The sequence below is a fragment of the Chrysemys picta genome, chromosome 17 (genome assembly GCF_011386835.1).
Source record: "Chrysemys picta bellii isolate R12L10 chromosome 17, ASM1138683v2, whole genome shotgun sequence".
In the NCBI taxonomy this organism is placed as follows: Eukaryota; Metazoa; Chordata; order Testudines; family Emydidae; genus Chrysemys; species Chrysemys picta.
In genome coordinates, this window is record NC_088807.1 from 8,578,767 (window position 1) to 8,605,758 (window position 26,992).

Below are 26,992 nucleotides of genomic sequence, written 5' to 3' on the forward strand. Positions count from 1 at the left end.
AGGGAGATGACAGCTGGGGAGCTGGAGCCTTCACTGGGTGCCCTTGCTGGACAATAGAGTGGGGAATACAGGTGTAGTTGGGTCGACCTAAGCTTTAGGTGTAGATCAAACCAAGCCTCAGCCTTGTTCAACAGGAGTAAGGGCATCCACATAGCCCGCAGCGTCGCTTTAACTGCACGGCTGATCCTCGCACTCGCAGGCGCAGTCACACCCGTGCGCCTGTCCCGTGTCCACCAGGCCGCCATAGATCAGTTCTGCTTACTCCCTGTGAACCAGCTCCAGGAACAGCCCCTCCGCCCCATGTGTCCCATAATCAGCTGTTCCAAGAGGGGATTGTTTGCTCAGCATGTTCCGGGAATGCTTATTTCACAATCCAATGATATAAATAAAGTCACAGCGCAGAGCATGAGGGTCACTTCTCTGTGGGCTCAGTCGCACACACCCACTGGGTCACTTCAGGGGGGACATAGAGAGAGGGGTCTCTGCAGTGAGAGGTCTGTCACACCTCCTGCCCCCTTGGGTGCCTGCCCCCTTGGGTGCCTGCCCCATCTCCCCAGCCTCCCAGCCTGTGACTGTCACATCGAGCTCAGCCTGCCTCTCTCATAAGGACGACCGCCTGCCCTAACCGCTGGCCACGCTGCCCCACAAGGCGTGTGCTATGAATATGGGGTTTCCCGGGTGCCTCCTGCTCCCAGCTGGGCACCCCCTTGGCAGGAGCTCGGCTGCCTGCGCTGGAGCCGGGAAGACAAAGATCCCCATCCTCCTGGTCTGGCTTTGGGGTGAGTGGCCTTTTCCCTTTGCTCTGGCTTTGAATAGCCCTGGGGGCACCCTGAGATTCTCCAGCCCCACCCATCAGACACGGCATAGCTGTGTCCTGGGAGCCAGGACTCCTGGGGTCTATTCCTGGGAAGGGGAGTGGGGTCTTGTGGTTAGAGGAGAGGGGCCGGGAGCCAAGACTTCTGGGGTCTATTGCTGCCTTGGGAAAGGGAGTGGAGTCTAGCGGTTAGAGTAGGGGGTACCAGGATCTATCTAGCTGCATGTACAATTTTACAATACAATTAATGTAACTTTTGTTAGGTGTTAAAAGAGTAAAAAGAAACTGGCATGTCTCTGAATCCTGGAGGTGTTTCCCAGCCGCCCTTGGCCGGTCTCTTTAGGAACACGGGACACAGGGCTGGAAGGGCACGTTATAGAATCCCAGTCACACACTTATCAAGCTCCATCTTCACGTGAGTTAGCGCGTTCTCCCCTCACCCGTTAGGAGGCTGTTCCGGAACCTTCTTCTCATTTCCAGCCTAAGGTGACTCCTGGACAGTTTATCCCCATTTCTTCTTGGGCCAACACTGTCCTTTGGCTTCAGTAGCTCTTCTCCCTCCCCAGCGTTCCCCCGATGGATTCATACAGCGCAATCAGATCCCTGCTCAGCCTGTGCTGTGCCAGCTAAACCAGCCAAGCTCTTCCAGGCTCCTCTCGTACGACCAGCCTCCATCCGCCAACCACCCTAGCAGCCCTTCTCTGCACCTGGTCCCGTCTGAATCCATCTGTCCTGTGTGCAGGTGACCAGAACTGCACACAGGATTCCCTGAATGACCTAACTCCTGTCCTGCTCTTACCGTGTTTGTTCAGTGTTTGAGGCTCCATTTCTTAACTAAACTATTAAATATATTAAATATTATTAAATATTAACTAATATTTGTTATGCAAACACAAGAATTCATGTTACGGCAGCACTGTAGGCCGAGCTCAAGGCCCTGTGGTGCTGGGCTCTGCACTGACAGGGCGACAGGCAGTCTCTGCGCTCAAGAGCTCAATCTAAATGGAGAGGATAGAGAGGGGTATAGGGACACAGAGAGGGGATGTGATAGCAGTAGTTGGGAATGGAGCCCTGGTCTTATCACTCCCAGCCCGGTGCCCCTCAGCACTGCCACTGTGCTTGGTGCTGTACAACGCACAACCAGAGACAGACATTGCCCTGCTGGGCTCGCAGTCAGACATGAAATGTGCTGTCCCCAGACACAGCCCTTCTCAGACTCAGGCCGACACTGACAGAACCTGGAGAACAAAGACAAATTAACATTACAAATCTCAGCTCCCTCTCAGCATCCACCAGCATTTCCAGAGGGCCAGCAACCCACTTTGTAAGCCCAAATACAGAGACGATGGCTCTGTCGCTGGACACTGAAAGAAGAGCTCATCACTGAGAAAGTTTGCAGATGACACAGTTGGGGGAGTGTAAATAATGAAGAGGATAGGTTGAGAGATCTGGATGCTTGGTAAACTGGGTGCAAGCAAACAATATACATTTTAATACAGCGACATGCAAATGTATAAATCTAGGGACCAAGAACATGGGCCATACTTACATGGTGAACTCTCTCCTGGGACGCAGTGCCTCTGAAAAAGATTTGGGGGTCACAGTGGATAATCAGCTGAACACAAGCTCCCAGTGAGACACTGTGGCCAAAAGAGCTGCTGTGATCCTGTGATGCACAAACAGGGGAATCTCTAGTAGAAGCAGATAGTTTATTTTGCCTCCGCATTTGGCACTGGTGTGATCAATGCTGGAATCCTGTGTCCAGTTCTGGTGTCCCCAGTTCAAGAAAGATGTTGATGAGTTGGAGAGGGCTCTGAGAAGAGCCATGAGAATAAGTAAAGGACTAGAAAACCTACTTAATCTGTTTATCTTAACAAAGAGAAGGTTAAGGGGTGACTTGATCACAGTCTGTAAGTATTTACATGGGGAACAAGTATTTCATAATGGGCTCTTCAATCTAGCAGAGAAAGGAGGAACAGGATCCAATGGCTGGAGCTGAAGCTAGACAAATTCAGGCTGGAATGAGGCATTTACCAAGGATCATGGTGGATTCTTCATCATTTTTGACAACTGTTAACTCAAGATTGGATGTTTTTCTAAACATTCTAGGAGTTATTTCAGGGCAGGTCTCTGGCCTGTGCTATACAGGACTCAGACTAGATGATCACAGTGGTCCTTTTTGACCTAGGAATCTATGAATCTGTAAAACCTGCGAGTCAGACTGAAACTTTCTATCATCCTATCAGACTGTGCTGGGTGTACGGGGCTGGGGCAGGTTTGTGGAGCCCCTGGAATCTCACAAAGCTGCAGAAACACTTTGCATTCAAAATTTCTCCCTTGATCTGAGAGCAGCACTGCTGGGGTCCCGAGTCTGGTGAAGAATTCGTTCACTAGAATGAACGTATTACATTGATTCATTGTGTACTTATTAGCCTCAGTGAAATCCAAACCGATTATCAGCTCACCCACGATCCTGGCTTCTTGCTCAAATTCCAGTGCTCCTATTTTCAAACCCAATTTCCCCCATTTTTGGAAGGATGCACACTCCCCAGTCATGTCTACACTGCTCACAGAGCCAGCTGCGGGGGTGTGAATTGCAGAGTGCACCGTTACAACGACTGACTGGGGTTGTTCTGGAATCCTTGAGATGTCATCTTCTCATTCAGCATCCGCCGTCTGTTGGGTTTGCTCTGTGGATGGTTTCTGTTGAACTCCCTCCAGTTGGTCTTGGCCACTGTGATCTGGGTGCTGAATTCTTTTCCTTGATGACAGCTGGAGCTGTCTATGCTTTTTCTCCATACAATTTGAGGTGAACATGGTCACTGGGTTCCAGACCCGGGAAGTCTCAAACTGAGTTATTGCTCTTGTAAACATGTCTGTCGTGAAGAGGCTGGCTGCCCTCACTGGCACTGCGTGGGTTGTTTGGCTGCCCTCTCCCCATGACAGGAGAGACTGGAGGGGTCAATGAGCAGTTGGATCCTGGGACTGAGAGGGCCTCTGGCCAATCACAGAACTCCAGACTAGGGCCAATGGATAGTAGCCAGTGCCCCAAGTCAGTCTGATTGGGAACCCAGGTCAGGTCCCAGCCTCCATGCATCCTGGGGAAGGAGACAGCGAGAGCAGCCCACGGGGAGGAGCTGGGGGCAGAGCCAGGGGGAGAAAAGCCGTGTGAGACTGTGGGTGGGGCTGACTAAAGACCCAGCCACATATGTGGGAGCTGGTGAGTGGGGCAGGGCTGGAGTAAGCAAGGGGGCAGGGCTGGGGCCAGCAAGTGGGACGAGGGTCAGTAAGGGGACGGGGCCAGGGATGGTGAGGGGCGGGGCCAGGGACATTGAGAGGGTGGGGCCAGCAAGCGGTAGGGGTAAGGGTCGATGAGAGGCCAGGGCAGGGCCCAGGGTGAGAGTTGGTGAGGAGGGCAGGGCGAGAGTCCGTGTAGGGCCTGGCCAGGGTTGGTGAGGGGGTGGGGTCAGGGTTGGTCGGAGGGCAGGGCGATGGTCAGTGAGGCAGGCAGGGTGAGTGTCAGTGTGAGGGGACAGGGATAGGGTCACTGAGGGGAGTGGAGTCAGGGTCAGCTAGGGGGGCAGGGCGAGAGTCCGTGGGGGGGGCCAGGCCAGGGTCAGTGAGAAGGGCAGGGTGAGGGTTGGTGAGGGGAGTGGGGCCTGTGAATGGGATAAGTGCTGGCGAGTGGGGTGAGAGGCAGTGGGGCGGCAGGGCCAGGATCAGTCAGGAGGCGGGGTGAGGAGTGGTGAGTGGGGCGAGGTTCAATGAGGAGGGTGGGGGGTGGGACGAGGTTTTCTGAGGGGGTGGGATGAGGGTTGGTGAGGGGACAGGGCCATGCTGTGACATGGTGACATGGTGACAGGCCCAGCCTGGCAGAGCCCCGTGGAATGACAGAACCCAGCAGCAGAGACAGGGGCTGCGGGGGGAACCTGGGGGCTCAAGACCTCGCTATGCGGGAGCAGGAGACAGGCAGAGACTCAGCGAGGGGAATGAGTGGGCAGCAGGGAGAGCCCAGAAACAGCCCCTCCTATCCCCCCATCCTGAGACCCACACTGCAGGGAGCCATGACTACCCCGGTCTGGGGAATTTCCACCAGCCCCTGGGCCAGGCTGATGATAGCAGCCAGCTCTGCAGAGACTTCTCTGACCTGGTCCTGAGGCTAGGCCCCTGCATTAGCCGTGCACGGCCTGGATAAAGGGAACCCCACCTCGCAGTGGAGTCCGTGGCTCAGAGGAGGACGGGTTTTTCTTTTCTCGATTTCTCTCCTTTTCAGTTGACCCTTGGCCTCAGGGGCTGAGCAGCCTGCTGCCCTGGTGTGTACTCAGCTGGGGCATTCACCGGTGTGGGAGGTGGGTCTTCATCACTCATGAAAGCTACTGGGGAACAAGATCTAGTGACCCACTGTGCTCTCTCTTGGGAGAGAAGATGTGGGGCTAGCACAAAAAGAGAAAAAAATGGGGTCTGGACACTGCTGCGGTAATTTGTGTGGAAAGTTGAGGGAAGCCATAACCTGGGGGATGGGACATCGCTCTCATCACACCCGTTTCTGGGGCTAGCAAACCAAAGAGACAAATTTCAGCACCCCGAGAATAGACTGTTACTGCTGAAAGTGTGTTGGTTTGTATGTGTACACACAGAGTAAATAGTTCAGTATGCTTCCCATCTGCGTGTAGTCCTCAGTGTGACGATTTGTTTAGTATATTTTAAAACCTTTCAGCTGCTTAGTGTATTCTGTAGCCTGCTAACAAGTTTTCTCCCAGTTTCGGGCTGTTCCTGAGAGAGATAAATCTGTTGTATTTGAGTTGGAGTTTTGTGTGTGTGCCCTTTTTAATAGCTTAGAGGTGGATACAGCTACTACCCCAGTTAGGGGAATGTTACTCATTGGGAATCTATCTAGTAGCTGGATGGGAGCACTCCAGCATGCAGATGGCCCCGACATGGGTAAGAGGAGAAGCTGGGAAGGAGGTACTGTGGTGAAGGAACAATTTGGAAGCCCTTTGCCATAGTCTCCAGCATTCAGGTTCAGTCCTGAGGTCTTATGGGCAGCTGTGAGGTCCCATAAGAGGAAGGATGTCACGGACTCACAGGACTGGTACTTTCTCTTGGCTCTGTACGGTCCCTGGGCGGAATCCCCTTCAGGGCAACAGCCCTTCTCGGGGGTCCACTCTCTCTCAGGGGTTAAGCCATTGTGTATGTAGGCCGGGATTTGTCCCTCTTAGCCTGGGTGTTCTCTCTCCTGGCTTCAGGAGTATTATGATAATAAGCTTTAACACTCTAGCATCTGTTTAAACCTTCTAAGACTACAGCTACACTAGAGAGTTTACAGCGGTGGAGCTGCAGCGATGCAGTGGTGCTGCTGTAAGCTCTCTAATGTAACCACTCTGAGCTGAAGGGAGAGCTCTCCAGTTGGCTTAACTACTCCAGCCCCGTGAGTGGCGGTAGCTATGTCGGTCGGGAGAGCTTCTTCCACCCACATAGTGCTGTCCACAGTGGTGCTTAGGTTGGTGTAACTTACATCGCTCGGGGGTGGCTTTTTCTGACCCCTGAGTGACGTAAGTTATACTGCAGCAAGTGCTAGTGTAGACATTGCCTAAGCTAGTTTCATGTTTTTCAAGTTGTTCCTGTCTTTTGTTCTGTCATTTGACTAATTCAGACTGGTTTGCTATTTGAATAGTTGTGGCTAGAGTTAAATCTCTCTTCAGTTGTAGCTGCTGTGAAAGGATTTTATCTGTTAACCCAATAACCAGCTTGTCTGTGATATTTTCAAACTTTGCGTTCCCCAAATCACAGTTTTCAGCCTATCTATGCGGCACTCTCATAAAACATTCAAAACTTTCCCCTAGTTTTTGAGTTCTCTGGTGAAAACAAGCTCTTCCATAAGCTGTGTTTCTCTGAGGTATAAAGTATGCATCGAACATAGCCAGACCCCTTTCATAGTCACCTTTGTGACTGTCTTCAGTAAAGTCAAAGGATTTAAAGATATGCTCTGCCAGCTTCCCGTAGCCGACACTAAAGAAGATACCTGCGTCTCTCCAGTTTCTTTGTGCAGCTTGACAGCAATGTGAAATCTTGTTTCCAGTCTGTCCATGGTGAAGCTTGTGAAAGCTGAAGTTCTCTGGGGCACTGCGGAGTGGTCATGGTGATGAGATCCTGCAACCTTTGTAGCTTTGTTCCTTCTATTTCTATTCGTAGTTTACTCCAGACACCGTCGTGTTCTTCTGTACCAGACACGGACTGGTCTCAGAGCTTGTTTTTACACACCATGGTCCTTTAATTCTCTGCCAGATATGGCTGAGGTTAGTTTTAAAAAAGGTATTTTACACACATCGCCACCTAGTGGCTGAGCAGTATAATACAGTTTAGCACTCCATTACACAGAGTGTGGGGCTGTCACACTCCAGGTCAGGGGGAAGCGAGGCTGGAGGGGAGCAGGGTGTGGGGTCCTTCACCGAAGCAGGCAGTGTGAAAGGAGGTGGCTTGGTTTGGAAGGGCTGGTGCAGTGTCATTGGTTCTGATGTCGCTCACCAGGTCTTGTCTTTTGCTGGCTACTTAGGGCTCTTCTGCACTGGAAACATTACAGTGGCCCAGTGGCAGCTCTGCAGCTACAGTGCTTCTGTGTAGATGCGACTGACGCCGACAGGAGGGGCAGGAGGGTCAATCCACCTCCCTGAGAGGCAGTAGAGAGGTCACTGAAATACAACATGCAGATGAGTCTTTTCTCTCAGTGCATCAAAAGATGGCAGGGGAGAGCTCACTCAGGCCACTGCTTATATCAGCCAGTGTTTGGAGATCCCCAAGGTGACCAGCCATGGAGACAGAGACTTACCTCATCTCTTTGCTTTCTTTCAGCTTCCATGACAGGATTCCCCATGGCAGGTAAATACAAACATAGGCAGAGGGTGCGGGGGTCTGTCCGTATGTGCGGGGTGCATGCTGCAGTGTGCAGCTCTCTCATAAATTGGGGCGAGGAAGGGCAGAGTTAAGGTTATTTAATCTAGTCGTTCAAGTGTAGGACTGGAGACAGGGGTTCAAATCCTGCCTCCTCCAGACTTACTCCATGGTCTCAGCCCATCACTTCCTCAGTTCCCCCCCCCAAATGAATTGTTAACAAGGTGGGCTGTGTGGCAGAGTGAGCAGAGCACAGGGCATCCTGGCTGTTGGGTACCTGTGGAAATGCTCCTTTCATTCAGTGTCTCAGGGGCTCACTCTTGCCCTGTAAGGCTAGGGATGAGGAGGGCTAGCTCAGTGGTTTGAGCATTGGTTTGTTAAACCCAGGGTTGTGAGTTCTATACTTGAAGGGGCCGTTTAGGGATCTGGGGCAAAACTCTGTCTGGGGATTGGTCCTGCCCTGAGCAGGGGGTTGGACTAGATGACCTCCTGAGGTCCCTTCTAACCCTGGTATTCTATAATAAGGCCAATTGAAATTTGGGCTCTGGCAGCGGCTGGCTGAGCCGCGTCAGTCTGGGGTGACTCCAGATTTACCCTGGGGTATGATCTGCCCCAACAGATATTTTTGCCTTTAGTTATTGTTAGAGCTGTTACAGCTTATCCCTGGCTGTGGCTGGTGAGTGGCCCCACCCCTGCAAAGGGCAAGTGGAGGTGCTGTTTACCTAGGGCATGTCTCCGGCGGGTAGCAATCGATCTATTGGGGATCGACTTATCGCGTCTAGTGAAGACACGATAAAATCGATCCCCGATCGCTCTGCCGTTGACCCCAGAAATCCACCGTGGCAAGAGGCGGAAGCGGAGTTGACGGCGGAGCGGCAGCGGTCGACTCGCCGCCGTCCTCACAGCCAGGTAAGTCAACCTAAAATACACAACTTCAGCTACGCTATTCACGTAGCTGAAGTTGCGTATCTTAGGTCGACCCCCCCCACACATAGTGTAGACCTAGCCTTACACTGGGGTGCTGTGATGCTAGCTGGGACCTGCGGAAGGTGGGGGTGGGGTACGACGAGCTGAGCTGCCGAGGTGCTGTCACCACAGGAGGGTGCTCAGTTCAGCACGGCACCAGCCCTGTTGTTCTGGACGCTGTGGAATATAGAGGAGCCCGGTCAGGGCCAATGGAGACTTTGGAGGAGCAGAACTACAGCCCTATGGAATAGCTGCTGTTGGCTCCAGTCAGGCAGGGTCATCGGGGCGCAGACAGGGAGGGAGCCCAGGCAGGGGCAAAGGGCAGTTCAGTCTCCTGACCAATTACGCTCTTTGCCCCTCGGCTGGGAGCCGCTCAGACTGAGGGCTGGGCTGGGCTGCACACACCTGTCCTGTCATGGAGGGGAATTTACCCCAGCAGCTCATTTCACATTTTGGGCATCAGAGAGCTGCAATGGCTGCGACTTCCACTCACTACCAGCTTGGACCCAGGGCCTCAGATGTGAAAGCCCAGTGCCCGTGCCCCCCACACCAGCCACTGCCCCTGCCTGAGCTGGGGCCAAACGGGAACTGGTGCCATCCAGGGGAAAAGCCGCAGGTCTCCTTCTCCCAACATACAGCGTCAGCTCATTCCCCTCGCACAGACTGTACTGGAGCCGGCTTCTCCTGGAGGGAAAGACCCTGTGTCCCATTCTCCATCCCATGAGTCAGCCATTCCCCCATGCCTGGGGCTGGATCAGAGCTGGTGACCTCCAGAGAGGAACCCCCCAGTGTCCTTTTCTCAGCCCCCCTGAGCCCACCAGTCTGCCACACAGGGACTGAATGGAAGCCAGAAAAAACAATAGGGGAAAAGCCCCATATTCCTTTCCTCTAGCCCATCCCTGAGTGTTTATTCCCTTGGGGTATTTGCAGACTCAGGCATCCCAGAACTAACTCAGCTCCGACTGGCGAATGGCCCGAGTCGCTGCTCTGGGAGAGTCGAGGTGCTTCACAACCATCGGTGGGGAACTGTGTGTGATGACAGCTGGGACATAAATGATGCTGGAGTTGTGTGCAGGCAGCTGGGCTGTGGGACGGCGTTATCAGCCCCAGGAGGGGCTCGATTTGGGCGAGGATCAGACCGTATCTGGCTCGATGACGTCAACTGTGCAGGAACAGAAGCTGCCCTCTCTGATTGCAGGGCTCGGCCTTGGGGAGAGAATAACTGTAACCACGGAGAAGATGCCGGTGTTGTGTGCTCAGGTAACCTTCATCTACCACTGTGCGTGTTGCAGGGAGCAGAGTGGGAAGCTCATTAAAGGGCATTGTCCCCTCACAGTCACTGCTGACCCCAACATGGTGCCTGGCGCCCGTGCTTCAGGGAGCAATATGGCGATTCCACTAGGGAGCGCTCTCCTCTCAGTCTGTGCTGACCCTAATTCCCCTGTGAGCTTCTATGGGTCTGTGGTGCAGGGAGCAGTGTGGGGGCTCAGTAGAGGACGGTCATGCACTCCCCATGAAGTCAGTGCTGGCCCAGATGACTAGGTGACAGCTGGCTGGGAGAGGGGTGGACAAACTTCAACATTGCCCAAGTGATTAGCCTGGTCAGTGGTGGGGAGACCTCGACAGGCAGTGGCTGTGTGCAGAGACCGGTTAGATCTGTCGGTGGGAGGCGCTACGTTCCCCAGCAACACGAGAGATCAGATGCACAGGAACCTCCCTGAGTGTTTATTCCCTTGGGGTGTTTGCAGACTCTGGCATTTCAGAAGTGGCTCCGCTCCGACTGGTGAACAGCTCGAGTCGCTGCGCTGGGAGGGTCGAGGTGCTTCACAACCAGCAGTGGGGAACCGTGTGTGATGACAGCTGGGACTTACAGGATGCCGGAGTTGTGTGCAGGCAGTTGGGCTGTGGGACGGCGTTATTAGCCCCAGGAGGGGCTCGATTTGGGCAAGGGTCAGACCGTATCTGGCTGGATGACGTCAACTGCGCAGGGACAGAAGCTGCCCTCTTCGATTGCAGGGCTCGGCCTTGGGGACAGAATAACTGTAACCACGGAGAAGATGCCGGTGTTGTGTGCTCAGGTAACTTGCATCCATCACGTCACTGTGGGTGCTGTAGGGATCGGGATGGGAAGCTTTCAGCACAGACCCAGCTCTCCTGTCTGAATCAGCGCTGACCCCAGTGCCCCAGCATGGTGCTAAGGGCCTGTACTGCAGGGAGCAGGTTCACTGTCACAGTAAGTGTCACTCTTCCCGTAGTGTCAGCGCTGACCCCATTTCCCCCACACAGTTCCACATGCCTGTGCTGCAGGGAGCGGGATGGGGGCTCAGCAGGGGGCGCTCTCCCCTAGAAGTCAATGCTGGGCCAGTGCCCCAGCACACCACATAGGGCCTGCGCTGCAGGGAGCAATACGTGTGTCTCTGTGAGAGACCATCTGTGGTTAAGCACCCGCTGTGGTGCCTCTGTGGTGAATGAGTGGAGTGGGTTAACTATGGAGGTGATGGAATCTCCACCCTTAGAGGTTTTTAACGCCCGGCTTGATAAACCCTTGGCTGGGTTGATTTAGTTGGGATTGATAATGCATTGAGCAGGGCATTGGACTAGATGACCTCCTGAGGTCTCTTCCAACCCTAATATTTTATGATTCTATGACCCTTCCCGTTGCTGATCGCTCTGATCCCCCTGCTCTGCTACAGCACAATGGGGTGCTGGGTAACCGTAGATCCCATTTGTGGGATTTGGAGTTGAATGGATCCTGCAGCCTCTCAGGGATCCCTTTATGAAGTGTGGAGTTCCTATCCCCATCACTCCGGGTGATTTCCATCTCAGCTAATTACCCCTGAACCTGGAATATGCCCCACTGCTGTGACTGGAGACAGGGTTCTTCCTCACTTCCTCTCCTACACAGCCCATGAGTTTCTGTGCCCTGTCTCTCGTCTACCCTGTTCCACCCCACAGGTGGCTGCATGGTAGTGGTGGGGAGTAGGGCTGTCAAGTTATTAAAAAAAATCATGATTAATCATTAGATAAAAAGTTAATCATGATTAATCGCACAATTAATCGCCCTTTACACAATAATATTTCAATTATATTTCAATTTTTGGGGATTTTTTCTACATTTTCAAATATATTGATTTCAGTTACAACACAGAATACAAAGTGTACAGTGCTCACTTTATATTTATTTTTGATTACAAATGTTTTCACTGTAAAAAAGAAACAAAAGAAATAGTTTTTTCAATTCACGTCATACAAGTACTGTAGTGCAATCTCTTTATCTGGAAAATTGATCTTACAAATATAGAATGATTTACAAAGAATAACTGCAATCAACAATAAAAGAATGTAAAATTTGAGATCGTACAAGTCCACTGAGTCCTACATCTCGTTCAGCCAATCACTCAGACAGACAAGTTTGTTTACATTTGCAGGAGAGAATGCTGCTTGCTTCTTGTTTACAATGTTACCTGGAAGTGACAACAGGCATTCACAGGGCACTGTTGTAGTTGGTGTAGCAACATATTTATGTGCCAGATGCACTAAAAATTCTTATGTCTCTTCATGCTTCGACCACCATTCCAGAGAACATTCGTCCATGCTGATGATGGGTTCTGCTCGATAACAATCCAAAGCAGTGCATACTGACAAATGTTCATTTTCATCATCTGAGTCACATGCAACCAACAGAAAGTTGATTTTCTTTTTTGGTGGTTCAGCTTCTGTAATTTCCATATTGGAATGTTGCACTTTTAAGACTTCTGGAAGCATGTGCCACCCCTCGTCCCTCTCAGGTTTTGGAAGGCACTTCATATTCTTAAACCTTGGGTCAAGTGCTGTAGCTAACTTTAGATATGTCACATTGGTACCTTCTTTGTGTTTTGTGAAATTTGCAGTGAAAGTGTTCTTAAAACGAACAACATGTGCTGAGTCATCGTCAGACACTACTGTAACATGAAAGATATGGCAGAATGCAGGTAAAATACATAGCAGGAGATACACAATTCTCCCCCAAGGATTTCAGTCACAAATGAAATCAACACATTACTTTTTTAACGAGCATCATCAGCATGGAGGCATGTCGTCTGGAATGGTGTCCGAAGCATGAAGGGGCACGTGAAAGTTTAGCATATCTGGCACGTAAATACCTTGCAATGCTACCTGGAAAAGTGCCATGCGAACGCCTCTTCTCACTTTCGGGTGACATGGCAGATAAGAAGCAGGCAGCGTTATCGCCCGTAAGTGTAAACAAACTTGTTTGTCTGAATGATTGCCTGAACAAGAAGTAAGACTGAGAGGATGTGTGTAGGCTCTAAGTTTTACATTGTTTTTTTTTTTAAAGAGTGCAGTTATGTAATGAAAAAAATCTACATTTGTAAGTTGCTCATTTACAATAAAGAGATTGTACTACAGTATTTGAATTAGGTGAATTGCAAAATACTATTTCTTTTACCACTTTTACAGTGCTAATATTTGTAATCCAAAATCATAGAATCATAGAATCATAGAATATCAGAGTTGGAAGGGACCTCAAGAGGTCATCTAGTCCAACCCCCTGCTCAAAGCAGGACCAATTCCCAGCTAAATCATCCCAGCCAGGGCTTTGTCAAGCCGGGCCTTAAAAACCTCCAAGGAAGGAGACTCCACCACCTCCCTAGGTAACGCATTCCAGTGTTTCACCACCCTCCTAGTGAAATAGTTTTTCCTGATATCCAACCTGGACCTCCCCCACTGCAACTTGAGACCATTGCTCCTTGTTCTGTCATCTGCCACCACTGAGAACAGCCGAGCTCCATCCTCTTTGGAACCCCCCTTCAGGTAGTTGAAGGCTGCTATCAAATCCCCCCTCATTCTTCTCTTCTGGAGACTAAACAATCCCAGTTCTCTCAGCCTCTCCTCATAAGTCATGTGCTCCAGACCCCTAATCATTTTTGTTGCCCTCCGCTGGACTCTTTCCAATTTTTCCACATCCTTCTTGTAGTGTGGGGACCAAAACTGGACACAGTATTCCAGATGAGGCCTCACCAATGTCGAATAAAGGGGAACGATCACGTTCCTCGATCTGCTGGCAATGCCCCTACTTATACAGCCCAAAATGCCGTTAGCCTTCTTGGCAACAAGAGCACACTGTTGACTCATATCCAGCTTCTCGTCCACTGTGACCCCTAGGTCCTTTTCAGCAGAACTGCTACCTAGCCATTCGGTCCCTAGTCTGTAGCAGTGCATGGGATTCTTCTGTCCTAAGTGCAGGACTCTGCACTTGTCCTTGTTGAACCTCATCAGGTTTTTTTCTGCCCAATCCTCTAATTTGTCTAGGTCCCTCTGTATCCGATCCCTACCCTCTAGTGTATCTACCACACCTCCTAGTTTCGTGTCATCTGCAAACTTGCTGAGAGTGCAGTCCACACCATCCTCCAGATCATTAATAAAGATATTAAACAAAACCGGCCCCAGGACCGACCCTTGGGGCACTCCACTTGAAACCGGCTGCCAACTAGACATGGAGCCATTGATCACTACCCGTTGAGCCCAACGATTTAGCTAGCTTTCTATCCACCTTACAGTCCATTCATCCAGCCCATACTTCTTTAACTTGGTGGCAAGAATACTGTGGGAGACAGTATCAAAAGCTTTGCTAAAGTCAAGAAATAACACATCCACTGCTTTCCCCTCATCCACAGAGCCAGTTATCTCATCATAGAAGGCAATTAGGTTAGTCAGGCACGACTTCCCCTTCGTGAATCTATGCTGACTGTTCCTGATCACTTTCCTCTCCTCTAAATGTTTCATAATTGATTCCTTGAGGACCTGCTCCATGATTTTTCCAGGGACTGAGGTGAGGCTGACTGGCCTGTTGTTCCCCGGATCCTCCTTCTTCCCTTTTTTAAAGATGGGCACTACATTAGCCTTTTTCCAGTCATCTGGGACCTCCCCCGATCGCCATGAGTTTTCAAAAATAATGGCTAATGGCTCTGCAATCTCACCCGCCAACTCCTTTAGCACCCTCGGATGCAGCGCATCCGGCCCCATGGACTTGTGCACGTCCAGTTTTTCTAAATAGTCCCGAACCACTTCTTTCTCCACAGAGGGTTGGTCACCTTCTCCCCATGCTGTACTGCCCAGTGCAGCAATCTGGGAGCTGACCTTGTTCGTGAAGACAGAGGCAAAAAAATCATTGAGTACATTAGCTTTTTCCACATCCTCGGTCACTAGGTTGCCTCCCTCATTCAGTAAGGGGCCCACACTTTCCTTGATTTTCTTCTTGTTGCTAACATACCTGAAGAAACCCTTCTTGTTACTCTTAACATCTCTTGCTAACTGCAACTCCAAGTGTGATTTGGCCTTCCTGATTTCACTCCTGCACGCCTGAGCAATATTTTTATACTCCTCCCTGGTCATTTGTCCAATCTTCCACTCCTTATAAGCCTCTTTTTTGCGTTTAAGATGAGCAAGGATTTCACTGTTTAGCCAAGCTGGTCGCCTGCCATATTTACTATTCTTTCTACACATCGGGATGGTTTGTTCCTGCAACCGCAATAAGGATTCTTTAAAATACAGCCAGCTCTCCTGGACCCCTTTGCCCTTCATGTTATTCTCCCAGGGGATCCTGCCCATCTGTTCCCTGAGGGAGTCAAAGTCTGCTTTTCTGAAGTCCAGGGTCCGTATTCTGCTGCTCTCCTTTCTTCCTTGTGTCAGGATCCTGAACTCGACCATCTCATGGTCACTGCCTCCCAGGTTCCCATCCACTTTTGCTTCCCCTACTAGTTCTTCCCTGTTTGTGAGCAGCAGGTCAAGAAAAGCTTTGCCCCTAGTTGGTTCCTCCAGCACTTGCACCAGGAAATTGTCCTGAAAATACTGAAAAATCTTTATTTTCCGGCACTTCATCAACCGGAAAGCTCTATATATCCACATTTCTGATCTTCATTGAAATGCCGCTTTATAGTCTGGTTGGTGCGGGGCCAGCAGGGTGTTGGGATACAGGACGGGGTGTGAAGCGTTGGCTCTGACAGGGACTTGGGTGTGGGAGGGGACTTAGTAGGTGGGAGTGGGTGCAGGGTGTAGGATCCGGGGGCCGCTCAGCTTGGATGGCTCTCCTCAAGCGGCGACCTGTCCCAGGCTCCGGCTACTCCTAACCAGAGGCGCGTCAGGCGGCTCTGCATGCTGCCTCCACCCAGTGCTGTCTGCACAGCTCCCATTGGCTGGGAACTATGGCCAATGGGAGCTGCGGGGGCGGCGCCTGCGAAAGGAGGGAGTGCGCGAAGCTGCCTGCCCCTCCTCCCCCTAGGAGCAGCCGAGACAAGTTGCCACTTGCGGAGAGCTGCCCGAGGTGAGTAGCCCCAGGATCCGGCACCGTGCACCCCATACTGCACCCGAGCTGCCTGCCCCGAGCCCCCTCCCTCACGCAAACTTCCTCCCAGAGCCCCTGATCCACACCCTCTCCCGTACCCCAACCCCCAGCCCCGCACTCCCTCCCGCACCCAAACTCCCTGCCTCTTAGTTAACCGGCATTTTTCATTTACCTGCACCCCCTGTTCTCCCAACGTGCCGGATAAAACAACTTCAACTGTAATAATATAAAGTGAGAACTGTACACATTGTATTCTGTGTTGTAACTGAAATCAATATATTTGAAAACATAGACAAACATCCAAAATATTCAAGAAATTTCAATTAGTATTCTATTGTTTAACAGTGCGATTAAAACTGCGATTAATCGTGATAAATTTTTTTAATCACAATTTTTTGAGTTAATCGCGTGAGTTAACTGCGATTAGTTGACAGGGAGAGAACCCCTAACAGGCTGTTGCAGAGGCTGTTCAGACCCATCAGTGGGAGGCCCTACGTTCACCAGTGACACTAGTGATCAGATGCACAGGAACCTCCCTGAGTGTTTATTCCCTTGGATGTTTGCAGACGCTGGCAGCTCAGAAGTGGCTCAAATCCGACTGGTGAACAGCAGGAGTCGCTGCGCTGGGAGGGTCGAGGTGCTTCACAACCAGCAGTGGGGAACCGTGTGTGATGACAGCTGGGACATAACTGATGCTGGAGTTGTGTGCAGGCAGTTGGGCTGTGGGACGGCGTTATCAGCCCCAGGAGGGGCTCGATTTGGGCGAGGATCAGACCCTATCTGGCTGGATGACGTCAACTGCGCAGGGACAGAAGCTGCCCTCACCGTATGCAGGGCTCGGCCTTGGGGAGAGAATAACTGTAACCATGGAGAAGATGCCGGTGTTGTGTGCTCAGGTAACTCTCATCTACCACCGTGCGTGTTGCAGGGAGCAGGGTGGGAAGCTCCTTACAGGACATTGTACCCTCACAGCTAGTGCTGACCCCAGCATGGTGCTTGGGGCCTGTGCTTCAGGGAGCAATATGGCGGTTCCAGTAGGGAGCGCTCTCCTCTCAGTCTGTGCTGACCCCAATTCCCCTGTGTGGTTCTATGGGCCTATGCTGCAGGGAGCGGTGTGAGGGCTCAGTAGGGGACACTCACGCTCTCCCCTGGAACTCAGTGCTGGCCCCAGTGCCCTAGTGCAGTGCTAGGGCCTGTGCTGCAGGTAGAGGGGTGTCAGTAAGGGGCGTCTCCCTTTACAGTTGTGCTGGCCCTAATACCCCGGTGCGGTGCCATGGCCCCCTAGTATGAGGAAGCCTTGTCTGTGCCCGCTGGGGGGGGCGGCTCTCCGACTCCCTCGGCCACAGGCCACACAAGCCGTGCCCTCTAGGCCTTGTGTTGGGGGGTGACCTCTCTCCGGGTTGGCAATAGGCACACTTCACCCCTCCGCCCTCCGAGGGTCCTCCTGCAGTACCCAGATCCTGTCCTCCTGGGCATTCAGAGTAGTCACAGGTCTGATACACCCAAAGGAACAGGGTACCAAGGTGACCAGCTCCACCTCCCATCTCTGCCTGATTTAAGACACAGCTCTAGATCCCTTCATAGTGATACCAAGGACAAGTGATTTCACAGAGCTGTCAGGGGAGAGCTCATTCCGACCTTGCTTACCTCTAGCTTGTTCAGCCATCTGACTGTGCATCCTCAAGGTCCAGTCTTCTAACGGGGCTCTCCTCCACCACATGTGACTGTCTGTATTGCTGCCCCACAGGCACACTGAGAAGATCAGGCTAAGCCACGTTTCTGCATTGCAGCAGTCCCTGTGGCCAATCCAGTCAGGGGCCCACTAAGCCTAGCCCAGGATCTGCGTCACAGGTTGTAAATGCAAGTTAGGGCTTCTGAAAATCCATCAGCACGCCAGTCTCTCTATCCCAGAGTTGCTGCCTCTGTGTGACCACACAGCTGTCAGCCCAGCTCTGTCATCATTCATCTGAGACTGGTACTGGGCTGGCAGTACTAGACATGAGTCCAGCAATTGCTGCCACAAAACGATGTTGCCAAGTCAGTCGTGGCAAGTCAGGAGGAACCGCAGGGGCAGGTGTTCGCTTCAGGAGGGGGCCGATCTGCTTGTAGGGAGTGTGCATTGCCTCTGCCCTGGTCGGAACCATTGTCAGCCTGGTGCGCAGCAGGTTCCTGCCAGGCGTCCCTGCGCTCCAGGCAGTTCTAAGGGGGATGGACTCTGGGTGAGGTTTTCAGGGAGCTATGGAGCCAACGCATGTAAATTCGATGCTGATGTCAGGCTAAGGCAACCACCAATGACACGGGTGACTGTGTTCAGCTCCCAATCACCAAGATGTTTATGCCAGCGTCTGCCCCGCAGCACTGCACAGTATCCCACTGAAGCGAATACCAGCGCAAGGAGTGAGGGTGTAAATCTGCTCCCCAGGAGGTTCCTGCCAGCAGTGCGGGGGGTGATCTTTTTAAGTGCTCTAGTGGGAGCAGTAGGTCAGACTGCCGTCCAGTCTGCCTAACTAGGTGAGAGCTGGCTGGGAGGGGAGTGGACAAACTTCAACATTGCCCAAGTGATTAGCCTGGTCTGGGTGGGGAGCCCTTGACAGGCAGTTGCTGTGTACAGAGACCGGTCAGACCCATCGGCAGGAGGAACTATGTTCCCCAGAGACATGAGAGATCAGATGCACAGGAATCTCCCTGAGTGTTTATTCCCTTGGGTGTTTGCAGACGCTGGCAGCTCAGAAGTGGCTCAGATCCGACTGGTGAACAGCAGGAGTCACTGCGCTGGGAGGGTCGAGGTGCTTCACAACCAGCAGTGGGGAACCGTGTGTGATGACAGCTGGGACTTACAGGATGCTGGAGTCGTGTGCAGGCAGTTGGGCTGTGGGACGGCGTTATCAGCCCCAAGAGGGGCTCGATTTGGGCGAGGGTCAGACCGTATCTGGCTAGATGACGTCAACTGCGCAGGGACAGAAGTTGCCCTCTCCGATTGCAGGGCTCACAATTGGGGAGAGAATACCTGTAACCACAGAAAAGATGCCGGTGTTGTGTGCTCAGGTAACTTGCATCCATCACATCACTGTGGGTGGTGCAGGGAAGGGGCTGGGAAGCTTTCAGGAGAGACCCAGCTCTCCTGTCTGAGTCAGCACTGCCCCAGCATGGTGCTAAGGGCCTGTACTGCAGGTAGAGGGGTGTCAGTAGGGGGCGTTCTCCCTTTGCAGTTGTTCTGGCCCTAATGCCCCAGTGCGGTGCCATGTTACCCTAGCATGAGGAAGCCTTGTCTGTTCCCGCTGGCGGACAGCTCCCCGACTCCCTCGGCCAGATGCCACACAGGCCTTGGGGAGGGGGGTGACCTCTCTCGGGGTTGGCAATAGGCACACTTCACACCTTGGCCCTCCGAGCATCCCCCTGCAGCACCCAATCCTTCTCTCTCTGGGCATTCACAGCAGTCACAGATCTGCTGCTCCCAAAGGAACAGGATCCCAAGGTCACCAGCTGATCCTCCCATCTCTGCCCCAATCAACAAGTGATTTCACAGAGTGTAGAGAGTTGAGAGGTAGGAAGGAGAAGGGTTGGAAAGAAATTGTTCCATGGCCACACTGACAAGAGACTGATTGGTGACAAGCTTCACTTCCACACTTCTGCAGTGTCTGTGACGAGTTAGCTCTTGGGAGCTGCCAACTGATGTGCCAAGACTACCTCTGCCTCTGTTTTCCCTGTCAGCTCGGGACCCCAGCACCCTGTCTTGCTGAGCAGACATGCCCGTCTGCTCCAACCCAGACCCAGGGTCTGAATTACTTGACCTAAAGCTGCAGACTTAACTGAAAGCAGGTTACAGAAGCGTTCTTATCTATAATGCTCAGATGCCCAACTCCCAATGGGGTCTAAACCTAAATAAATCCATTTTACCCTGTATAAAGCTTATACAGGGTAAACTCATAAATTGTTCGCCCTCTATAACACTGATAGAGAGAGATGCACAGACAGTGAATATAGCCTGTCTCCACGGCTGTGTGTCTCCGGCTGTGCTTTTTTCTATTTGCTGACTGGCTCAGCCGAAGGGATTGCCATGGCACAGGTGACAAGCTTCACTTCAACACTTCTGGAGCCTCATATTCCACATTTTACATCTCTTTTCAACTATGTCCCATCCAAACATTGTGCCCCCATTAAGGTGACCAGTGGGCTGCTGTCTCTTGGTAGAGACCTGACATACCACCTCTGGTGAGCTATTGTGCATATAGCTCACCCAGGGGATCCCCGTATAACTCTAGGCATCCCTGTGCCCTCTGCCAGTTGGCATCTAGTTATCTCTGGGCCAGACTCCTCTGCGGAACAATAGGGACCTGGGGAACTGCAGATTCCACTAGTTGGATTTGCTGTCAATGGAGCCTGCAGCCGCTCACTCAAAGGAAAAATCCAGGGCCAATTTCTCAAGAGACTGGTTCCCAATCACTGTGTTCCAGTGGATTTGCATTTCAGGAAATTAGTCCTGAAGTTGTAACTTCTCCAAGAGCTGGACACAGGAGACACAATTCTTCCTCACTTTCTGTCCTACACAGCTTACATATTTCCCTGTCCTGTTTCTCAGCTGCCCTGTCCTACCCCAGAAGTGGCTGCATGTCAGTGGGGGGAGTCTTCTTCTTTTGTGTATGTCACAAGTCGATATCTATGCAACCCTTCTGCCAGTGGTGTCGGAAGCGACTAGGGCTGGGTTCCTTTCCAGCAATATAACACAGATTAGCTTGAGCATCCACCCAGTAACCTGGGACAATTACACACCACCCCCTGGGTGCTTCTACGAGGTAAAGCTTCCCCTCTTGCAAGCCCAGAGTCTCAGTGCAGAAAAGAAACTTTTGAATAAAAGGATGGAAGGACCCCAGCATTAACTTGGGAAAACACTACAAATAGGATTTATAAACAAAACCATGAGAAAAACACCTACCCCAGAGTATTTTGGTCAGTGTCTTTTGCCTCAGGTTCTTGAGTCCAGCAACCAAAAGTTCCTTTAAGGTGCTGTTCCCTTCTCCCTGCACCGCACCCCACTCACAGTGGTTGTCCTTGGTTAGTGAAGACCAGAGTTCAGAGGTGCACCTGTGTGCACCTGAGTGTGGGGGTGGGGAGGAGAGTGCCTGGCTCACTCTGCTGTCTGGGTGCTTGCTCTGGTGGCAGCTGCCCTGCCAGCCACTCACCACTCTGCTGGCCCTCACCTTCTGCCACCCCCTGTCACTCTACTGTGACCTCTGCAGGTCGCTCTCTTGAAGCTCCACCCAGCTCTCAGTGACTGTCAGCTCTTAGTGGGGAAATCTCAGTGCTGAAGCAGGCTGGGTAGAAACACTGTCTCACAGCAGGTGATTTCAGCTCTAGTGATCACTTATACCGAAAAGACTCCAATGGATCATAGAATCATAGAATCAGGGGTGGGCAAACTTTTTGGCCTGAGGGACACATCTGGATGGGCCATGAATGCAGGGCTGGGGCAGGGGGTTGGGTGCGGGAGGGGTGCGAAGTATAACAGGGGGCTCAGGGCAGTGGGTTCGGGTGCAGGAGGGGTGTGGGGCATACGAGGGGCTTAGCGCAGGGAGTTGGGGTGCAGGAGGTGTGCGGGTGCAGAGGGGGCTTGGGCGAGGGTGCTGGGGTGCAGGAGGGCTGCGGGGTGTGGCAGGGGGCTGAGGGTAGGGGGTTGGGGTGCAGGAGGGCTGCGAGGTGCGGCAGGGGGCTCAGAGAAGGGGGTTGGGTGCAGGAGGGTGCGAGGTGTGGCAGGGGGTTGGGGTGCAGGCAGGGTGAGATGGGGGTTGAGGGTGCTGGCTCCGGCTGGGGGCACTTATCTGTAGTGACTCTGGGATGTCAGCGGCGCGCACCAGAGCCACGGCAGGCTCCCTGCTTGCCCTGACTCCGCGCCATGTCGCGCTGCTCCCGGAAGTGGCTGGCAGCAAGTCCCTGCGGCCCCTGGGGGAGGGCAGAGGGCTGCGTGTGCTGACCTCAGCTGCGTGTACCTCCTCCGATGCTCCCATTGGCCATGATTCCCCGTTCCTGGACAATGGGAGCTGCGGGGAGGTCGGTGCCTACAGGCGAGGGCAGCGCGTGGAGCCATCTGTCCCCCACACCGCCCCCAGGGGCTGCAGGGACGTGGTGCTGGCCACTACCAGTAGAGGCGCAGGGCCCCCGGCGCTATGGGGATGGCAATCCCATGGGCTGGATCCAAAGCCCTGACGGGCCGGTTCCAGCCCGTGGGCCGTAGTTTGCCCATCCTTGCTCCAGCTTGTTCCGCCATCTGACTGTGCATTCTCAAGGTCCAGTTTTCTAACAGGGCTCTGCTCCACCACATGTGACTATCTGTACTGCTGCCCCAGAGGCACACTGAGAAGATCAGGCTAAGCCAAATTTCTGCATTGCAGCAATTCCTCCAGCCAGTCCAGTCAGTGGCCCATTAAGCCTAGCCCAGGATCTGCGTCCCAATTTGTAAAGGGGCAGATACATGTTAGGGCTTCTGAAAATCCATCAACATGGCAGTCTCTGTATCCCAGAGTTGCTGCCCCTGAGTGAGGACACAGCTGTCAGCCCAGCTCTGTCATCATTCATCTGAGACTGGTACTGGGCTGGGAGCACTAGAGATGAGTGCAGCAATGGCTGCCATAAAACAATGTTGCCAAGTCAGTCGTGGCTAGTGAGGAGGAACCGCAGGGGCAGGTGTTTGCTTCAGGAGGGGGCCGATCTGCTTGTAGGAAGTGTGCATTGCCTCTGCCCTGGTCGGAACCATTGTCAGCCTGGTGCGCAGCAGGTTCCTGCCAGCGTCTCTGCGCTCCAGGCAGTTCTAAGGGGGATGGACTCTGGGTGACGTTTTCAGGGAGATATGGAGCCAACACATGTAAATTGGATTTTGATGTCAGGTAAGGCAACCACTAATGACACAGGTGACTGTGTTCAGCTCCCATTCACCAAGATGCTAATGCCAGTGTCTGCCCCACATCACTGCACAGTATCGCACTGGAGCGAATACCAGCGCCAGAAGTGAGCATGTAAATCTGCTCCCCAGGAGGTTCCTGCCAGCAGTGCAGGGGGTGATCTTTTAATAATCATAGAATCATAGAATATCAGGGTTGGAAGGGACCTCAGGAGGTCATCTAGTCCAACCCCCTACTCAAAGCAGGACCAATTCCCAATTAAATCATCCCAGCCAAGGCTTTGTCAAGCCTGACTTTAAAAACCTCTAAGGAAGGAGATTCCATCACCTCCCTAGGTAACCCATTCTAGTGCTTTACCACCCTCCTAGTGAAAAAGATTTTCCTAATATCCACCCTAAACCTCCCCCACTGCAACTTGAGACCATTACTCCTTGTTCTGTCATCTGGTACCACTGAGAACAGTCTAGATCCATCCTTTTTGGAACCCCGTTTCAGGTAGTTGAAAGCAGCTATCAAATCCCTCCTCATTCTTCTCTTCTGCAGACTAAACAATCCCAGTTCCCTCAGCCTCTCCTCATAAGTCAAGTGCTCTAGTGGGAGAAGTAGGTCAAACTCCTGTCCATTCTGCCTAATTAGGTGACAGCATAGCTAGGTGACAGCTGGCTGGGAGGGGAGTGGGCAAACTTCAACACTGCCCAAGTGATTACGCTGGTTAGTGGTGGGGAGCCCTTGATTGGCAGTTGCTGTGTGCAGAGACCAGTCAGACCTGTCGGTGGGAGGCGCTTCGTTCCCCAGCAACAGGAGATATCAGATGCACAGAAACCTCCCTGAGTGTTTATTCCCTTGCGTGTTTGCAGGCGCTGGCATCTCAGAAGTGTCTCAGATCCGACTGGTGAACAGCAGGAGTCGCTGCGCTGGGAGGGTCGAGGTGCTTCACAACCAGCAGTGGGGAACCGTGTGTGATGACAACTGGGACTTACAGGATGCTGGAGTCGTGTGCAGGCAGCTGGGCTGTGGGACGGCGTTATCAGCCCCAGGAGGGGCTCGATTTGGGCGAGGGTTAGACCGTATCTGGCTGGATACTGTCAACTGCACAGGAACAGAAGTTGCCCTCTCTGACTGCAGGGCTCGGCCTTGGGGAGAGAATGACTGTACCCATGGAGAAGATGCCGGTGTTTTGTGCTCAGGTAACTTGCATCCATCACATCACTCTGGGTGGTGCAGGGATCAAGCCGGGAAGCTTTCAGCACAGACCCAGCTCTCCTGTCTGAGTCAGCGCTGACCCCAGTGCCCCAGCATAGTGCTAAGGGCCTGTGCTGCAGGTAGGGGGGTGTCAGTAGGGGGCGCTCTCGGTTTGCAGTTGTGCTGGCCCTAATGCCCCAATGCGGTGTCATGGGCCCCTACCTTGAGGTGTCTGTGCCCGCTGGGGGGCAACTCCCTGACTCCCTTGGCCAAAGGCCACACAAGCCAAAGGCCCCTCTAGGCCTTGGGGAGGGGGTGACCGCTGTCGAGGTCGGCAATAGACACACTTGACCCCTCAGCCCTCCGAGCGTCCCTCTGCAGTGCCCGGTCCCTGTCCCGTTGGGCATTCACAGCAGTCACAGATCTGCTGCTCCCAAAGGAACAGGGTCCCAAGGTGACCAGCTCCACCTGCCATCTCTGCCCTAATCAACACACAGCTCTAGATCCCTTCTAGATTTGGATCTAGACTGTTCTCAGTGGTACCAGATGACAGAACAAGGAGTCATGGTCTCAAGTTGCAGTGGGGGAGGTTTAGGTTGGATATTAGGAAAATCTTTTTCACTAGGAGGGTGGTGAAGCACTGGAATGGGTTACCTAGGGAGGTGTTGGAATCTGCATCCTTAGGAGTTTTTAAAGTCAGGCTTGACAAAGCCCTGACTGGGATGATTTAGTTATGATTGGTGCTGCTTTGAGCACGGGGTTGGACTAGATGACCTCCTGAGGTCCCTTCCAACCCTGATATTCTATGATTCTATAGTCACAGCAAGGACAAGTGATTTCACAGAGTGTAGCGATTCGAGGGGTAGCAAGGAGAAGGGTTGGAAAGAAATGGTTCCATGGCCAATAAAATCATACCACGCTGACTAGAGCCTAGACTCATTGAACAAGATACTTTTCTGTCTGGTAGAGCAACGCTCACCCCACAGTCCTTCCCGGGTTTTACTCCAGGCTTGGCTGTGATCTCCTGTTCCTGACAGAAATGCTGTCAGCTGCCTCCTGGGTGAAAGGGAACTCTTGTCCCCTCTCCTCTTTCTTTGTAGGTACAGACCATTGTCTCTTCCCAGAGGAGGTCTCTCTTCGGAGACTTGTGCTAAGAGTCCTTGGTCTTTGTAAATTCTCAGGCCCCCACTGGGCCCAGGCAGTGAATACAGCCTGTTTCCATGGCTGTGCATTGTTCTATGTGCTGATTGGCTCAGCCAAAGGGATTGCCATGGCGCAGGTGACAAGCTTCACTTTAACACTTCTGGAGCCTCATATTCTATATTTTACATCTCTCTTCAGCTATGGCCCATACAAACATCTTGTCCCCGTTAGGTTGACCAGTGGGCTGCTGGCACTTGGTAGAGAGCTCACATGCCACCTTTGGTGAGCTATTGTGCATATAGGCTCATAGACTCATAGACTTTAAGGTCAGAAGGGACCATTATGATCGTCTAGTCTGACCTCCTGCACAACGTAGGTCACAGAATCTGACCCACCCACTCCTGTAACAAACCCCTGACCTATGTTTGACCTATTGAAGTCCTCAACTTGTGGGTTAAAGAGTTCAAGGTGGAGAGAATCCTCCAGCAAGTGACCCGTGCTTCGACCAGCTCCTCCTCCCATCTCTGCCCCAATCAACACACAGCTCTAGATCCCTTCATAGTCACACCAAGGACAAGTGATTTCACAGAATGTAGAGATTTGAGGGGTAGCAAGGAGAAGGGTTGGAAAGAAATGGTTTCATGGCCAATAAAATTATAACACGTTGACTACAGCCTAGATGCATTGAATGAGATACTTTTCTGTCTGGTAGAGCAATACTCACCCCACAGTCCTTCCAGATTTTTACTTCAGGCCTGGCTGTGATCTCCTGTTACTGACAGAAATGCTGTCAGCCGCCTCCTGAGTGAAAGGGAGCTCTTGTACCCTCTCCTCTTTCTTTCTAGGTAGAGGCCATTGTCTCTTCCCAGAGGAGGTCTCTCTTCGGAGGCTTGTGCTGAGGGTCCTTTATCTTTGTAAATTCTTAGGCCCCCACTAGGCCCAGACAGTGAATATAGGCTGTCTCCACAGCTGTGCTTTTTTCTATTTGCTGATTGGCTCAGCCGAAGGAATTGCCATGGCACGGGTGACAAGCTTCACTTCCACACTTCGGGAGTTTCTGTGACGGGTTAGCTCTTGGGAGCTGCCAACTGATGTGCCAAGACTACCTCTGCTCCTGCTTTCCCTGCCAGCTTGGGACCCCAGCACTCTGTCTTGCTGAGCCAGAGATGCCCGTCTGCTCCAACCCAGACACAGGGTCTGAATTACTTGTCCTAAAGCTGCAGATTTAACTGAAAGCAGGTTACAGAAGTGTTCTTATCTATAATGCTCAGATGCCCAACTCCCAATGGGGTCTAAACCCAAATAAATCCATTTTACCCTGTATAAGCTTTACATAAACTCATAAATTGTTCACCCTCTATAACACTGATAGAGAGAGATGCACAGCTGTTTGCCCCCCCCCAGGTATTAACACGTACTCTGGGTTAATTAATAAGTAAAAAGCGATTTTATTAAATACAGAAAGTAGGATTTAAGTGGTCCCAAGTAGTAACAGACAGAACAAAGTGAATTACCAAGCAAAATAAAATAAAACATGCATATCTAAGTCTAATACAGTAATACAACTGAGTACAGATAATATCTCACTCTGAAAGATGTTTCAATACGTTTCTTTCACAAACTGAATGCCTTCCTAGTCTGGGCACAATCCTTTCCCCTGGTACAGCCCTTGTTCCAGCTCAGGTGGTAGCTAGGGGATTTCTCATGATGGCTCCACTTTGTTCTGTTTCACCCATTTATATATCTTTTGCATAAGGCGGGAAT

The 26,992-nt window shown here is 52.1% G+C and overlaps 1 protein-coding gene across 1 annotated transcript; it reads left to right on the forward strand.

Moving 5' to 3' along the window:
* The first annotated feature begins 424 nt into the window (after nucleotides 1-424).
* Nucleotides 425-26,127, forward strand: LOC101952481 (deleted in malignant brain tumors 1 protein-like). The gene is made up of 9 exons (XM_065571827.1): nucleotides 425-779; nucleotides 7,664-7,690; nucleotides 9,599-9,928; nucleotides 10,354-10,746; nucleotides 16,577-16,906; nucleotides 18,726-19,055; nucleotides 23,761-24,090; nucleotides 25,267-25,364; nucleotides 26,074-26,127. The coding sequence occupies exons 1-9, from the start codon at nucleotides 659-661 to the stop codon at nucleotides 26,125-26,127; spliced, it is 2,013 nt and encodes a 670-aa protein (XP_065427899.1). The 5' UTR covers nucleotides 425-658.
* Nucleotides 26,128-26,992: the final 865 nt, after the last annotated feature.

What these genes read in the sequence shown, in the direction of transcription:
- LOC101952481 (XM_065571827.1), top strand. Translation starts at nt 659, where the DNA reads ATGAATATGGGGTTTCCCGGGTGCCTCCTGCTCCCAGCTGGGCACCCC. An exon ending in TGCCGGTGTTGTGTGCTCAG is followed by an intron (nt 16,907 to 18,725) that starts GTAACTCTCATC and finishes GGGTGTTTGCAG; the next exon opens with ACGCTGGCAGCTCAGAAGTG. An exon ending in TGCCGGTGTTTTGTGCTCAG is followed by an intron (nt 24,091 to 25,266) that starts GTAACTTGCATC and finishes GTAAATTCTCAG; the next exon opens with GCCCCCACTGGGCCCAGGCA.